The sequence below is a fragment of the Amborella trichopoda genome, chromosome 1 (genome assembly GCF_054954075.1).
Source record: "Amborella trichopoda isolate Santa Cruz 75 chromosome 1, AtrichopodaSantaCruz75HAP2 v2.0, whole genome shotgun sequence".
In the NCBI taxonomy this organism is placed as follows: Eukaryota; Viridiplantae; Streptophyta; class Magnoliopsida; order Amborellales; family Amborellaceae; genus Amborella; species Amborella trichopoda.
In genome coordinates, this window is record NC_142336.1 from 35683899 (window position 1) to 35700839 (window position 16941).

General features: G+C 36.1%; 1 protein-coding gene across 44 annotated transcripts in view; it reads right to left on the reverse strand.

Moving 5' to 3' along the window:
- Window positions 1-9363: 9363 nt before the first annotated feature.
- DFC (DHFS-FPGS homolog C) overlaps window positions 9364-16941 on the reverse strand; it is a 74055-nt gene continuing 66477 nt past the window's right edge. For 16 of the 44 annotated variants that reach the window (XR_016053122.1, XM_088863457.1, XM_088863519.1 and 13 more), the window contains 8 exons: window positions 11969-12015; window positions 11753-11830; window positions 11369-11530; window positions 10935-11258; window positions 10726-10804; window positions 10383-10535; window positions 10073-10272; window positions 9364-9798 (listed from right to left, as the gene is read on the reverse strand). Coding sequence is in view for 24 of the 44 variants with exons in the window: in XM_088863457.1 (XP_088719583.1) it covers window positions 9736-9798; window positions 10073-10272; window positions 10383-10535; window positions 10726-10804; window positions 10935-11258; window positions 11369-11530; window positions 11753-11830; window positions 11969-12015 (1106 nt within the window). In the remaining 20 variants the exon portion in view is untranslated. Of the gene's footprint in view, window positions 9799-10072; window positions 10273-10382; window positions 10571-10725; window positions 10805-10934; window positions 11259-11368; window positions 11531-11752; window positions 11866-11968; window positions 12016-16941 lie in introns of all 44 variants that reach the window. The other 28 variants (XR_016053119.1, XR_016053117.1, XR_016053098.1 and 25 more) reach the window with 7 other exon arrangements.

Genomic DNA, 16941 nt, shown 5'->3' on the forward strand with positions numbered 1-16941 from the left:
ACATGGTTGAGGAACACTTTTAAGCTGCTGCTAAATAACTATAACCACAACACCCTTTTACGATACGCCTGTGCCTACCTCTTATATCTAGTGGACTGCACAATCTTTGTGAATTCCACATATGGTACGATGCCTACATTATGTTTACAGTTTTTTGAGGATATGGAAGTAGCTGGTCAGTATGCATGGGGTGCAACTGCCCTAGCTTTTTTGTTTCAAATCTTGTCAAAATTTGTTCGTCTTGGTCATCAACACCTAAGTGGATCAGCCACTCTTTTACTAATAATGCTAGTTTATTAATGTTTTGATATTTTTTTAAAGTTTGATAGATATTTTTTCTTGTAATTTTTACTTTTTATACATGCATTTTAGTGCTGAGCGTACGAGCATTTCAAGCGTACGAGAATGGGATAACGCTCACAAATTTCATTTTGTGGGGGGACATGAGATTGATAACGCGCAGATAAATGATGTTAGTATAAAATAGTTAGCATTGATTTTGTTTATTTATATTTTAATTAAGTTTTGGTGAAGGTTATTTTACTGAATTTTTTTTTTTTTTTGTCATAGGTCATATGGACCCCATATGATGATTATCCTGACCCTATAGAGGAAATTAAAGAGGATAGAGATTATGGGCTTATTGTCTGTCAGACTGCTTTATGTGGTACATACCTCATATGTGGACACATTTGTGAGGGGTGCATGCCAAATCATGTGCTTCGGCAGTTTGGATTTCACCAAGGGATATAAGTAGATCCCTTGCAGTGGGAGATGAGGGAGAGAAGGGGGAAGATGACTGACAATTGGGCAGATGAGTTTCGAAGTGAAATTGATATATGGACAAACAAGTTAGATTATATTTGTTAAGGAGATGAAGATATATTCAATAACACATAATAATACATCGAGTGGTACAGACTAAGGACTAGGCCGCTAATCCATAATCCATTTAGGAAACATCCCTCCAAATATACACCTCAAGGTTATATTATAATGACGAATATAAAATGGCAATACTATTTGATAGCTGTTGTTGTTTTATTTGGAACATTTTAATTTTAGAAGTCTCAATAATCTATTTTCATATTTCATATGACTTGATGTAGCCTAGGGACATCAATCATGCGTCATGCTGCCCAACCTGTACGTGAAGGTTATAATTCAAGAAATTGAGGCCTAGTTGGGGAAGCATTAGAATTGCTGAAAATTTATGACCTAAAAGCTATAGGGGATGAGGATGCATATAAAGAATTGGAGTTGGATGATGAGATGGAAGATAACATACCACCAATATGGCTTCCTTCTCGACTAAATGAGGAGCCAAGTAATATACAACCCATCCCCATACCAGTTCAACCAAATGAGCTTAGATGACAGTTATATCCTCGTGTGGCAAAATGGGAGGAGAGCGGCAAGAGAGCAGCTCAAATATAGAATTGATATCCATGAGCATTACAGTACCCAAAAGACCCTAATGTTCTAAAACCCTCTTGAATAGTTGTGGTTGGAGCATTATGATCTTTTAGATACCATAATGCTCTACTTGTTACGGCAATTTTTTTACTGTAAATATGTCCATGAGCATTACGACACCCAAAAGACCTTAATGCTCCAAAACCCTCTGCAATGTTTTTGGAGTTTTGAGCATTACGGTCGAGTACCGTAATGCTCTAACACTTCTTTATGGTAAGTGAATTACCGTAATATTTATTACTATAATTCTTTTACGGTAAAGATATCCATGAGCATTATGGCATTATTTTCAATGTAATGCTCATGGGATATCTTTACGGTAAAAATAATACCAGAAAGAAATTAGTTCAATTTTATTTTTACATTTTTTTTTTAAAGAAAAGTTTGAACAATCACATACCACATTACATTAAGTCTTCTTTTATAAACAATCTCACATACCACACATTAAAATTGAACTTAATTGATCTAAACAACACATAAAATTGAATAAGCATGATTACATACTTTTTAAAAATTGAACAGGCACTCATCAAAATCAACTACTTTGGATATTTCATTAATTGAACCAAAAAATCATAACAGCATGCACTGACCTCTTTACAAATTCAGACACAAAATGACATATAAAAAAAGATGAATTGGCACTAATGGCCGCTTTACATTATTTCATATACTTGATTTACATGTCTTCCGGATATCGCCCACGACTCTACATCGGCTATGCTTAAGAGGCCTGATATCTTTGTATTATGTTTGCTTGCATTATTTCTTTAGCTGACCTGCAGTTCACCTTGCAACTAACGGCATTACTGTTGTATAGACAATCTTTGGTAATTCTAGTGCTTGATAGTGCATCACGCACTGGGTTGAAGGGAAGAGAATATGCTCTACGGTCCATTTCAATTATGAAATAAGCACCGCAAAACTCTGTAACATCTTAATGCCTATGATCTATAGCGGCGATCGCATGACTACACGGCAGCCCACTAATCTGCTACACCCGCAACTGCATGTATGTGTTGCTAGGTTAACAACATATTTTTTTTTGCATTGATCTCATATATATCATCATGTGCCCATATGAATGTATGAAGGACTCTGAACTTATCCCTCCTCATATCGATTACCTCTTGGGCTTCGTTGTAAACACGCCGCTCCATTTTAAGGACATGGCCATCTTATTTGAAAATTTTCCCATGAGCTTAATCCTTGGGTATTGAAGGAGTTTAATAAGAGGCTTCTTCCGAGCTTTTAATATCCACCGTTTATATGATTCAGAGATGTTCAATGTAAGATGATTGTATTTACACGCTCGAAAATATTTGTTTGCCTAATATTTCAGATGTTGTAACATGATCCAGTCATAGGCCTCAGTATTTGCACTCTTAATCTTTGTCATGTACTTATCGAAGTCTGATATAAACAATGCACATGCAGCTTTCCAATAAAGCTTTGTGAGCGTAGAATTTCTATAAGCCTTTTTGAAATTATCGGCAAGGTGCTTCATACCTTGTTCGCTGGTTGGGAATACTTTTTCAATTGCTGCTTGTAACCATTGTTGACGATCTGAGATAATAGTCATCGCTAGCAAATCAGGCCTCTCTCAAAACTGCTCATTGAGATGCTCTAAAACCCAAGTCCAACTTGGTGTATTTTCACTCTCAACCACTGCATATGCTATAGGAAATATATTTTCATTCGCATCTACCTCAAGTGCAGCCAATAATATTCTTTTGTATCTTCCCTTCGAAAATATCTCATCTAGTCCCATAAGTGGCTTACAACTATACATAAAACCATACAAACATCGACGATTGCCTATAAATGCATGCTCAAACCTATCATAGTCATTTGTTTGAATAACCGTTACAGTTTTAGGGTTAGTGATTCAGATTTTATGAAGGTACTTAGCAAGATCCTCGTATGCCTTCATGTGGGAACCCTTATTTATCTCTTGTGCAACCTCTTTGCCCCACCATGCTTGTTGGTAAGATAATATGATACCGTGATCATGTTGTATATTACTAACCATATCTCCAGGTGTCAGATTGGGCATATCATTCAAACGGTCTTTGATCTTGCTTGCCAGCTAATGGCTTCGGGCAAATGGCTGATGAACCCTACCTATTCCGTGGGCACATGAGTGCATATTTACAAACTTTTTCATCCTGAAGAAGTTTATTGTATTAACCCTCCAAGAACGCACTTGCCATGAATACCCATCTGCAGCACACCTTACCCATACACATCTATCCTTGCTTTTTGTAAACTTCATATTGAAATTTTTGATTTGGCATAATCAATAAGGTGATTACGACATTCATGTATGTCATTAAAATCCTGACCCTGTTGAAGTACAACTTCGTAACGGTTAATCCTGAGGGGGCTTTCTATTGAATCAATATCGTTGATATGCCTCTCGATTTCAAATCATGCTTATCTTCTACACCTATGCCAACAACACCTTCGCTGTGAACTACTTGCTTTGGTGGGGAAGTGCTGTCGAAAAAAAATTTTGGGACAAGTGAGAATTATCCTAACCCATAACAAAATATTGACAAATAAAAAAAATAATGAATTTCATTGCAAACTTTTTACATGACCAATCTTGATGGATCATTCTTAGGCACGGTTGGTGGTCGATATTCAGTACAGTTTGACTCAATAGGTCTGTTTGATACGTACATAGCGATGGGAGAAGACCCATCCATCATATTTGCAATATCGTCATCATCTCAATACGTATCATATTACTGTTACTTGGTAACCCTGGGTCAATATACCTAATAGTCATGGTACTAGGGGCATAATTTGATACTTTTAATAAGTGATCCTTTACTTGGTCAAATGATGGGATCCCCCTAAAAAATATAACATTTATGTCCCCACCGTCATAAAAAATACATCCATCATTAGATTTCCTCTTGCAAAAACTACCAAAATGTAAAATGATTTTCACTCAGTAGTCACCCATTGTTGCGTACAAGCTCAATCACTTCATAAAAATTTCATATGGAAATAAATATAAAATACTATTGAAAAGTTTCAAAATACTTACATCAAATGAGGAGGTTGCATTATAGAGGGACATTAGATTGCAATACAGATGCCACAATATAAATAAAATTACCATGACCAACCCAACTACATCAAGTACTATAGAAAAACAATATTTTGATGGCCAACCATTAAATAAATCTAAAACTTATTTATGCAACAATATAAATACATCTAAAATTTATTTATACAATATTTTAATAAAAAAATTACAATGGCTAACCCAACTACATCAAGTAATATAGAAAACAACATAATATTTTGATGGCATACCTATAAAATAGTGTTGGTGTGTATATTTGATGCTCACGAATTGAGAAATAGCTCTAAGAGACCTCGTTCAAAGATTGATAAATAATAGATGAGAGGATAGATAATGGATGAGAGAGATAGAAAATAGATGAGAGAGAGAGAGAGAGAGAGAGAGAGAGAGAGAGAGAGAGAGAGAGAGAGAGAGAGAGAGAGGGCTAAGGAAGAAGAAAATGTTTAAAGAAATCGTGAAAATAGGGTTTTATGATAAAATTTGTCAAAAAACATTTGTACCGTATAATCTATGAAAAGTATTACGGTAGTTTGAGTACCGTAATTGGAGATATAACGACATTAAAAGTGCCGTATAAGCAAATTACGGTTAAAGTACCGTATAAAACATGCTAAACATTACGGTATTTTTATTACCGTATAAAATTTGCTAATCATTACGGTACTTAAATTATTATAATGTTCTTCATGATAAAACGACTACCTTTAAGGTTATTTTCGTAAAAAAAAAAAAAACGAAAATGACAAAAAATGGTGTAGACAAGGTTTATGAAAGTTGGGGGTTTGTTTTCAATTAAACTAAAATATAGGTATATTTGTGATAATTTCCCTATTTTAGAAGGAAAAAGCTACTAAAAGGACACACTTATAATGAATAGTAATATATGTGTAATCCCAACCGTGAGATCTTATTGTATGCTTAAAAATACATATCACCATTAGAATTTTAATTTTTTTTTATACAAATTGGATCGAGATGAAATTTTGGATGCATATACTTGACACCACCGCGCATCATATAAAAATATTAAAATATATTTTCAAGAATTTAAAATGACCAAATTACTCCCATCATTTTTAGGGGAATTTTGGTCATTATAAATTTTTAAAATATTTATTGTATGTTTTTATTGTGTACCTTATTTTTAAGAACACAAGCTTAAAATTTCACTTAAAGAAAAGCTTAAAATTTAAATTGTGACATGAATTTCAACTATCAGATCTAATTCTAGAATTCCACCTATACTAATATTAATTGTAAATGCCACCTTTTGGTAGTTTTTTTTTCCTTTCTAAAATATTGATAAAAGATAATCACAAAAATATGGATACCACGTGGGTGTATATCCCACTGAAGAGAGAAAAGATGGAGCTTTCTCCCATCCAATTCCATTATTATTCCCCTTAAGCAAGAGAACTGCTTCATCTCCACCGTCCACTATTGAGAATAGAATAGGGAGATTGCATGTAATCTACCGGTAACATAACACTTGAAACACAGCATACAATACCTAAACATTAATGGAATTATTTCTTAATCTTACTCCTTTCCCATTTAACGTTCCAACAAGATTTTATGCTCCCACACGAGCATATTGTTCATCCACCATCTAGTAAAATCCTATATAGGAGTATTCTGGGACCTCGGATATAATCTCCTCAATCTAGCGACTAACCTAAAAAAAAAAGGGAGACCATATTGCATGTATGCCTCAAAACATAATGTCCTAAGATGAACAAAGACCATACAACTTGTTGGTGAGAATTATATGAACCCCTTTAACTTGAATTTGCCACAAATGCCCCCCAATACTTTTTTATTCACACTATAGACGTCATTACCATTTTTCTTTGCACTGACATGCGCTGAATCTTTTAAGGTAAGCTCAACCTTGAGAAAAGTTCTTAGAGCCAAGGTCAGGCTGGCTCTATAAGAATTGAACTGGCCTTAAATTTAAAAATTTTTGTGTTTGACTAAGCGGGGTTTTTTTATCCAAAGTGACCTAAAATATTCACCCAAAGGTTGATGCAAAAACCTATCGCAAAGTTATGGTACGAATAAAAAACTATTAGGGGGTGTGCCTGTGTATGAAGCTCGGTGAAGGGAGGGTTTTATGTGATTTTCCCTTTTTCATTATCAATTTGGTAATTCTAAAGTGGATCTCGAATTCTTAGATGGGTAAGAGTGGCCATTTAGTATGTCGTAGGAAGAGAGAAGTTAAGCGGAGGATCTTTCAGGGCCATGGTTCAGAGAGAGAAGTTTATTATGAGGGACGGTCGGCTCATAAAAAGGGAGGAAAAAGTAACAGAGAGTAGCTACCCTTGTTTTGACAAAGCTTTTGCTGAAATTTGACAGAATAATTCTTTTTTAAGTCTCTAGTAAACAAAGCAAAGAAGAATGATTGAATAAGGCTAGGAATTTGGCTTGGGTCAACTTCTAACCTTGTCAAAAAAAGAAAAGAAAAGAAAAAGTTATTGAATAGGTCTTACCGAAATCCGTCATTTTATATCTCCAACCCTAACAAATGCTGTCTGCAAGCTTTTTGTGTAATACTTGAAAGGATATTATGATAAAGCACGGTGTGTATATTTTTCAAAAAATTCTTTATTTCTACACCGGCAAGGTCATTTACAGTGTTCAACTACAATTAAACCACTCTTAAAAACAAAAATAAAATCCATTCTCAATTGTTACCCCTTCAAATACTATTCTTTTATTCAATAAACAAAACTAGACTTTTATTACTTTATGGGAAAAGAAAATCAAAACGTAAATAAATATTTACAAAGGTAAAATTGTTGGAGATTACCTCAACCGGGCTTAATACACACCACGCCGAGTGTCCTCCTTGCAATGGTGCTCGGGATCTTTAATCGGTACGTTGATTTCTCTATTATGGCAAAAATCCACTCAATGGCTTAATCTTGATCAAGCTTCTTAGTTTGATTTTAGAGGGATGAGATATGTATATCAAGAGAGAGGGAGAGATCTACTAGCAAGAGGTTCACCCCTTTGCTACCCAAAAAAAAACACCACCTAAGCTTAAGCGTGCCACCCAAAGAGAATTCCCCAAAGAGAAAAAGACACCCAATACAACTTGGAGAGAGAGAGATAAAATTGGGGTGTTCCTCAAAATTGGGACACGACTATCTTTGGTAATCTTTCCAGAGAGAGCTAAATTTTGAGATAGAGAAAGAGAAAATCCATACATAATTTGTTAAAAGGGGAGACCTCCTTTTATAGATTTTCTATGCCATAGATTTTGCCTCAATCCGTAAGGTCAAATCTCAACTGTCGATTTAATGAGAGTTGTGAGGTGAGAGATTTGAGTCATCCATCTCTTTGATCTACCATCAAGATTCAAAGAGATGAGCTAGAGCCTTTTCCCCCTTTCCTAAATCAATTCCCATCAAATAAAGAAAACTTATATTTTAATATATCAAATACTTAATTATTGAATCGAGATTGTCATTAAATAAAAAAAACTTATATTTTAATATATCCAATCATTAATTATTGAATCAACCAATCTTGATTCAAAGACTTAATAAATATCTCAAATATTCAACATTATCATGACTATACCCAAAGATAAGCCAACAACAAGAGATAAACATTCTTCCCAAAAAGAATATATGAATGGGTAGGACGCGCCACCTATGTGGGCCCCACCTAATCCACATGTATGTAAACTTTGGACCCCATATTTTATGAAGGTCCGAGTAAAAAATATTTTATTTCATATTTAAAATTTTTTTAAATCTTATATTTTATTTAAAACATTGAAAATTTAATTTCACTTAATTTATAAATCCAAATGACAAAAATAAAATCTAATAAGATTCCAAAAAATTCAAATAAACATTCTAAAATCAGATAGCATAAAATTAATTATAATTAATTAATTTTGATGAGAATCGGATCCATTAGATCTAGAAAATTATCAATATATGGGAATACTCCATCTTCAACTGCGAATCACAATCCGCCTAGCTTTCTCAAACTAGCCCAACAATTCCCATGACCGACAGTCCACTGCAGGGGTTCATGATTAGACCACCAAAGTCAATTAATAGAGTAGAAGACACAATTCCAGTTTATAGATTTCAAGTTCTTCCCTAAAGACAAAAATCATGATCCTCCAGATCATGATGCAATCATGACTCTATGGTGCATAAGGTAATCTCTCGCACATGTACACGCTTCACCCTTATTGGTAAATTTCTAAACAACTATCTATGTACATGCGTATGATGATATAACGATGAGGTTTTAGCCATGTCTCTAAAGGCTATTCATCACACGTAAGAGCTACACAGTCACTTGACTTTTATCTGGACATACTTCGATATCATCAAGGGATAACCCACTAAACCCTTCTCGGTAGATCCATATGCCCAAGTATCTTGGGTTTTTTCAAACCTCGACTGGCCTAGCTCATCGAGTCTAATCCGAGTATCAGCAAATAACATTTGCCTAATATGGTCTACGAAAGAACCACACTCTCACTGAGTTTATGTTTCATTTATTAAATATATTTTACACAGTCTCTTATAAAGCCTTTAAAGACTACATAAACCCAACAACACTGGTCACAAATATGGGATTATTTCCATGGGCTAATCAGGTTTCATATGAACTGATGATCAAAAGTTTGAGGAACAATGATTGATTTTAGAAAATATAATGCATTGGAGATTTAATATACTATCTGCAGTTTGGATGGGCGCTAAGCATAGTCAAGTGGTGAGGCATCTCAACACCTAAGGATCTTCTGCAACTACTTTTTACAATCAAGACATTCATATTAAGCGAAAACACAATCCCGTCACCAAACAATTAATATGTCATTACATTGCAAAATAATGAAGGTCAACAACACAATTTAATAAAAAAAATGTTGAAAACATTCATTCACTTCATGGATGAAAAAGAACTATAAATGGTTACAACAGGCTACTGTGTTCTTCGCAAAGTCACTTGGTGTGACAGTAAAAGGCTCGGGTAGCCAGCACAAGTGCGAGGGTTCGAGTCTTGAGAGCGGCTACTTTGTGCATAAAAAGCGAAAAGTTAGAACTGTCTCTAGCTTACCCCTCTTGGGGCCCTGCGTAGGCGGGACCAGCACTGGGTTATGGCCCTTTTTTACAACAGGCTTACTATCTCCTTCGCAATAACTTCAAAACGTCTCCGACAAGATGCAGTGATCCTGTCACAAGAACCTGTGATGATAAAAGGAATTATTGATGATGCCATTACAATTCCCCATAGAGTGTAGACGTGTTAAACATTTCAAAAGGAACTTGCCCAGTTTTAATCATAATTAGCAATTCCTATAAATAACAAGCACCACACTCAAAGAGAAAAAGTGATTCTACTTGTTATGTACCTTTGGTTATAGAAAAGAATTTAAGCCCAATTGAGATATCATGTCTGGCAAGCATAAACAACAAATAATTCAAGGAGTAATTGAAAGAGTGAAAGCATATTTTTTACCTGAAGCCTGAGGTTAGGATCTCCTTTGACACATTTCCTCAACCACTCAAGTGCCACCGGTAGTGAAGGTATCACTGCACTAGAAGTGAGGTTGCTGCTTCTAAGATTGCAGTTCAGAGGATGATCCTCACCTATGAAATCATAAGATGGTGGAAGCAACTCTGGGTCACTCAACTTTGGATTCTCTTCAAAATTTGCATCTGTTTTTTATACATAAAATGAAGGGATCCATGAATTTAGTTCAATTAATTCCCAATTGATTGACCAGGGATGAATCTCAAATCGGTAAGAATTTAGGGAATTTAATCACCTGTTCCATGGATAATTCTCTCCCAGGTTTTTTGGAGTCTAAATTGCCATGATAAGTCCTTAGTCACATCAGAAGGTATTGCCGACATAGCAGAATCAACCTTACTATATGTTGATAAACTTGGCACCAAAAGAGCTTTGGAGAAGAGGACACCTGAACATGTCAAACCCTCACAATCGGGCAAGAATCTACATTAATCATGCACCATTCTTTCAATAAGAGCCACATCATAATATATTGTACAGAGAGATGTGATGCACACGCAGATGGGACTGAAAATAACCCTCAATATGCAGGATAACAATAAAGAATGCTTGCTGTATGTCTCCAAAAGGCAGTGTACCTTGTGCAGCACAAATTCTGACGAGTTGCGGAAGTAGGAGCTGAGGGTCTCTCACTTCCATGCAGTTAAACAAAAGAACCTAGCCAGAAAGGACAAGCATCGACGTGACCAGTTAACATATTTTACCTAACTATGCAAAGTACACCTTTGAAAATGGAAACTTGGCAATGAAGAACAAGAAGGTAGCAAGAAATGGCATATATATTAACCTGCTTTGAGATTTTATGAGATTTATCCAAATTGTTTGGCTCATGTTGATTGTTTAAATTTTGCCAACTACAATCAACATTGCCATCATTGCAAAGATATATATCCTCCCTTACAGCACGAGCGAACCACCTTGCACAAACTTCCATACTTTCAGGGCTATGTGCTCCATCCAAATAAAATATCAGGTCACCAAAAGAAGAGTTTTCATTCCCTTCACAAGATTGAACCAAGGGATAACGGAAAATCTGGGCACGGCCAGATAGACATGCCGTTGAAAGACCTCTTCTAAAGGCCTCTGGTAAGTAATTGGATTGGTCGTTCACCTGATTATTAGTCCAGAGAACATAAGAACAACATAGGAAGGTGTCAAACTTCAAAATAAATAAAATAAAATCAGCACAATAATGAGAAGAGGGGCTTCAATGGAACAGACAGTTGTGAATCCAAAGTCTTCAGAGTGTCCAGTTCTTTCAAGCCAACATTTACAAAGTGAAACAGCAAGTCCTGCATTGATTAATTGATGATCACCGGCCAACCCAAGCTTTAAACCACCTAACTTATTTAAGTCAAGTGAAGAAGCTACATGGAGGGGAATCTGCATCCAGGAACAAAAGTAGAATCATTTATCCAAGCTCTAATCCAAATTATGGTTGATGTTCAAACAAAAGATTAAATACAAACTAAATGAGATAACAAAAAAAAATTTAAAAGGAAAAAAAAAGACAAAAAGTAGCATTGCAAAAAGCTGCAAAACATCTATTCATGCTATGGATATTTTTAAAATTATTTAAAAGTTCAGTAATTCAACCCAGCTTACCATCAATTCTGAGGCCCTCTTTTGAAGAACATCCATTGCTTCTGAGGCTTGAATCACTGTAAATGCTGGCACACGAGGCTTCATGGATGGGAAACATATCGATAGTTTTCAGACTATAATAAACAACAAAAAATTGAAATGTTGATATGCATTTTTGCTAAGCAGAAAATTGCAGACTACTAGCTGCATTTACTCAAAAAGTTAATAATACTTTACCTTGAATATCCCTGCTTTTTCTGAAGCAATTTGTCCCAAGGTATTTCCTGCATAAAAATTCATTGATAGTTTTGGAAATAAATCCCCATTATGTGCCCTCTTAATATTTTCAAGGAATTTGAATTCACGGGAAAATTTTTTTTGTAGAATTTGTGGCTTTGTTAACCAATTATTGTGAGGTCGAGGAAATCTAATTAGTATAAATAAAAAGCATGCAACTTTCAAAAAATTGCAGATCTATTTATCCAACCTGAAATTTTGAACACAAATTATCATGGTATTTATCAGAGTCTGTGCGGAGCAAGTATCAGAGTGAGATTTGAGTGAAAAGAGTATTTTCTTTGCCTTTATCATTGCTTCTCAGGAGTGGCCGATCTGTGAAGGTCAGTTCCTAAGAAACCACTTCCCCCGTGTGTAACTCTGTTAGGCTAATCTCTCCTTATACACCTAAGTACATTTAATCGTCTCTCTACACACCAGACCAGTACACACACCCTTCTCTTTTTCTCTATTGAGTGTCTTCCTTAAGCAAATATTCTTGGGTCTTCCTCTCTATAAACCTTCTCATTTCACTTTGACTACTACTCCCACCTTGTCTTGTTCTCTGTGCATCTTCCTTGTGGGAAGCGAGAGGTTTGTGAAAGCAGCAACTTCTTTTCCCTCTCATGGGAAATTAGTGCAGGAATCACCCCTTCCCCTTTCCCTTTATCGGTTAATTTGGAGCCACGCTACATACCATATTTTGATCCCTTGTCCAACCTCCCATCCAACCACTCCCTTCACCTCCTCACTCTCTACTATTACTCGGCTTGCATAGGCCGCTTTTTCTTCTCAATCTTGTGAATTTCCTCACCTTTTTGTCACTCTACAGTACTCAACCACAATGCACCTCTCCCTCGTAACCATGGGTTTGTCCCCCAGCCTACTGATTATAAGAAGTGCAGTAATTGGCTTTTCACAGATAATTGCATTGTGACGTGGATCATGAATTCAGTTGAGCACAAAAAAGAGTGCAACCTCACATATCAGCTCGTTGCAGAAGTCAGCCCGTTACAGAAGCTTTGTGGGATTACTTAAAGAATATTCACTCGATATCCCTATTTGGTCTATCAACTTGGTAAAGCACTTACAATCATAAGTAGGCTCCACGTAGGGTTGTAAAAGGGTCAAGGCAGGTCCAAGTCACCCTGACTAGGATTAGACTTCATTAGGTCCTAGTTAGACTCAGACCTGATCCGACATGTCGAGTAGGGTCCAATTGTATATAAATATGTATAATTTATCATATAAATAATATTATATAAGGGGGTGGTTTGCATAAGGTTGCAACCTTAAACAATCTAATTAAGGCACACCTCTAAATTTTAATTTTGATATAAAAAATTCTTAGGATGGCTTGAGAATCTATTTTCATTTCTAATTATAAAAATTTAAACTCTAAATGGTTCAAATCAAGTAGATTTATAAACAGATGAAAATCTTGAAAATTGACAGTCCAGATAATGTGTTGCAAGATACACTATTTTGCTGACTCGAAATCTTTTTTTCTTTTCATATTCATACATCTCGATGTCGAGACTTTTCATGTTCATATATCTCGATGTCGAGATGATCAATTAGAGGGTTTTTCAACATCCAGAGAACCTTTTATGATGGATTTTTTAGCTACATCTTGAATTCTACATTTTAAGGTTGCAACCTTCTACAAACTTTTTCCTATATATAAATGTATACGGATATGTATTGGGTTGCCTCAAGTCGTATTGGCCCTGACCCAAGCCCAACTGGACTTGATAAGGTTAGGGATGGACCCAGACCAAACTAGGTCAAATGGACATAGGGTCCATAACCAAGTTGGGCCGGCCCGACCCGTTTGATGCCCCTAGCTCCACATGCATGCTTTGAGGCTTCAAGCAATTCAACCTCACAAATCACCCTAGTGCCAAAGCAACATGGGATTACTTAAAGAAGATACACTCAAGATCCTTTTTGGTATCTCGACTTCGTAAGGCTCCCCATTGTTTAGGCACTTTCAAACTGCTGGTTCTTGCAGCTAGCTTCATTCAAAGCAAACACAATCGCTCCATGTTTGTTCCTAGAGAGAGGAAAAGAGAAGGAGGAAGGAGAGAGTGAGAAGACCTACAACAAGTAATGGCATTTGCATATTTTTAATATATGTTGAAACTTCATTTGCAGGAACAATTTCAAATAAGGACCTTGGGAATGTTCCTTATTTACTTGGGCTCGAGATCACTCGTTCTACACGCAATACGTACATCAGTCAACAAAACTACACACGTGATCTTGTTTCAAGTGCTAGATTGATTGATGCCAAGGTTGTTGATACTATCATGGATCTCAATGTCAAACTCTCTACTCATGTTGGATATATCCAGACTACAATGTATGCCAGGCATGTAGGCTCCCCTATTTAGCTCTCCACAACATGCTCCGATATGGCATATGTTGTCCATGTGGTGAGCCAGTTTGTTTCAAACCCTTAATGGTCCCCTCTCAATTGTTCACCATTGTGTATTCATTAGCTCATCATTGATCATGAAGAATATCAGGAAACAAGAAACTATATCCAATTCAAGCAATGAAGCTGAGTACTGCACTACAAACTCTGTTGCCATTGCCAATGAGGTAGTCTGGGCTTGTGCTCTTCTTAATGATTTTGTTATCAACACTTCCAATCCTACATCCTTTTACAAATATAATCAAAGAGACATCAAAATTGCGTCTAACTTGGTGCGTCATGAGTGAACAAAGGATATTGATGTGGATGGCCGTTATGCTTGTGATCGCTATCTTGGCGGTACTTTATCTCTCCATTACCTCTCTTCTACTAAACAGAAGGCTGATATTTTCACCAAACTGGTCACTCAAATGGGACATAATTTCTTGTGGACACGCTGATCTTTTAAACAGAAGGCTGATATTTTCACCAAACTGGTCACTCAAATGGGACATAATTTCTTGTGGACACGCTGATCTTTTGCTCATGCTAGAATCAGCTTGAGGGGGGTAATGATGTATAATTGTGTAATAATGAATAAATTCAGCTTGAGGGGGGTAATGATGTATAATTGTATATTATCAAATAAATACAATTGTCTTATATTGTCATTACATATCAGTGCAGGTTTTATTCTAACCTAGTAGGGTTCCATTATTTTTCTCAAAAGATATTTGATCGAAAGAGCATCTCCCTCCCTCCCTCCCTCCCTCCTCTCGTGCCTTCATAGCTAAACATCTCTCTCTCTCTTCATTTTTTATTTTTCTACGATTGTTTGTTGCAAAAAATGATTATTTTGTGGTAGCATGTGTCGCTTCTTTGGAGGACGCTTAAGTTCGAATCCCATGATTGGGACATTGCTCTTCAGAAATTTTCCTACTAAATATATGATGAGTTTTCAATATTATTGGTACGAGTTTCTGCTAGAAACTTGGTATGACTTTCAGTAATAATTGGTACGAATTCCATGGATAATTGGTAAGCATTTCTAGTAGATAGATATTGTTTCAATTTTTTTATATTTGTATGATAAGTACCCGAAATAGTTTTGTCCACCAGTAAATGACCCAGGTAACTATGGACAAGCCAAAAACCTGGCTTGGCGTTGATCTAGAGCTAACTTGCTATTTCCATGCGCAATAGTGCCGATCACCCCAGCTCAATAGACCATGACAAGAATGTAAAAGAGATCAGTATTTCTCCCATGAAACAAATGCTCTGCCCTCCCTCCCTCAAAGTCTCTTCAAGATCCCCTTAAAATGCTGATTTTCAGCTTTTGAATAAATGTTAATAAGAACTTGAGTTCTTATCAAGTGTTCTGAATTTTTTTTTATCATCATCATCACCATAGCCTTTTCCAAATTCATTGGGGTCGGCTACACGAATACTAGTCCGACAGTCTAATCTATCAAAGGTCATACCCTCAATGAGGCCATAAGTCTCCATATCTTTTTATGCTACTTCCAACCATGTCCTTTTGGACCTACCCCTTGCACTTTTCACTCCTTCCACTTGAACTAACTTGTACGTCCAACAAGTGTTATACTGAGTTAGTGCCACACATGGCCAGCCCACCTAAGTCTATTCTCTCTCATCTTATCGACTATTGATCCCGCACCTAAATTTTTTTGAATGGATTTATTTTGAATGCTATCCCTTCTTCTCTTGCCACTCATCCATCTCAACATCCTCATCTTCGCTACACTCATTCTATGAATATATTGTTTTTTGTCCGCCCAACATTCTGCCCCATAGAGCAAAGCTGGTCTCATACCGTCCTATAGAACTTGCCCTTCAACATTGTTGGTATGCGGTGATCACATAAAATTCCAGTTGCACATCTCCACTTTGCCCACCCAACTCTAATTCTGTGTGCGACATCTTCCTCAATCTTTCCATTTTCCTGTATTATCAGTCCAAGATATCGAAAGTGTGGTTTTTTTATACTTCCTGGCTGTCAATCTTAACTAGTTCCTCGTCTCTACTCCTATTATTACTAAACTTGCATTCCATATACTCTGTCTTAGTCCAACTAATTTTTTTTTTAAAAAAATTAAACTATGTTCTAGAATTTTTTTACGTCATCCAAAAAAAATGAAGTGAGTCCTAAAATAGATAGAAAGTCCAATTCATTAATAAATAAACAAATAAAGACGCTAGCTAAGGCCCATCCAAGTTCTTGGGCTGAAAGACCAAAACCAGCAGTAATTCCAGTAATATGGGCAGGAGATCATAAAATAAAGCTCCAAATTGCTCCTTTAGTTACATAAAAAAAACATGTTAATCTTTAAGAAAAGGGTTTAATTCAGGCCCAAAATGATCTTTTGGCTCTAAACAAGGATTTATATTAGTAAAACAGCCCAAGGGCCAAAGAACCATTCAAGTCATGCTAAATACCAAGGGGTGGTTCAGGCTTAGAGTTGACCATGTCAAGTGATTTTTGTGTGATTACCCC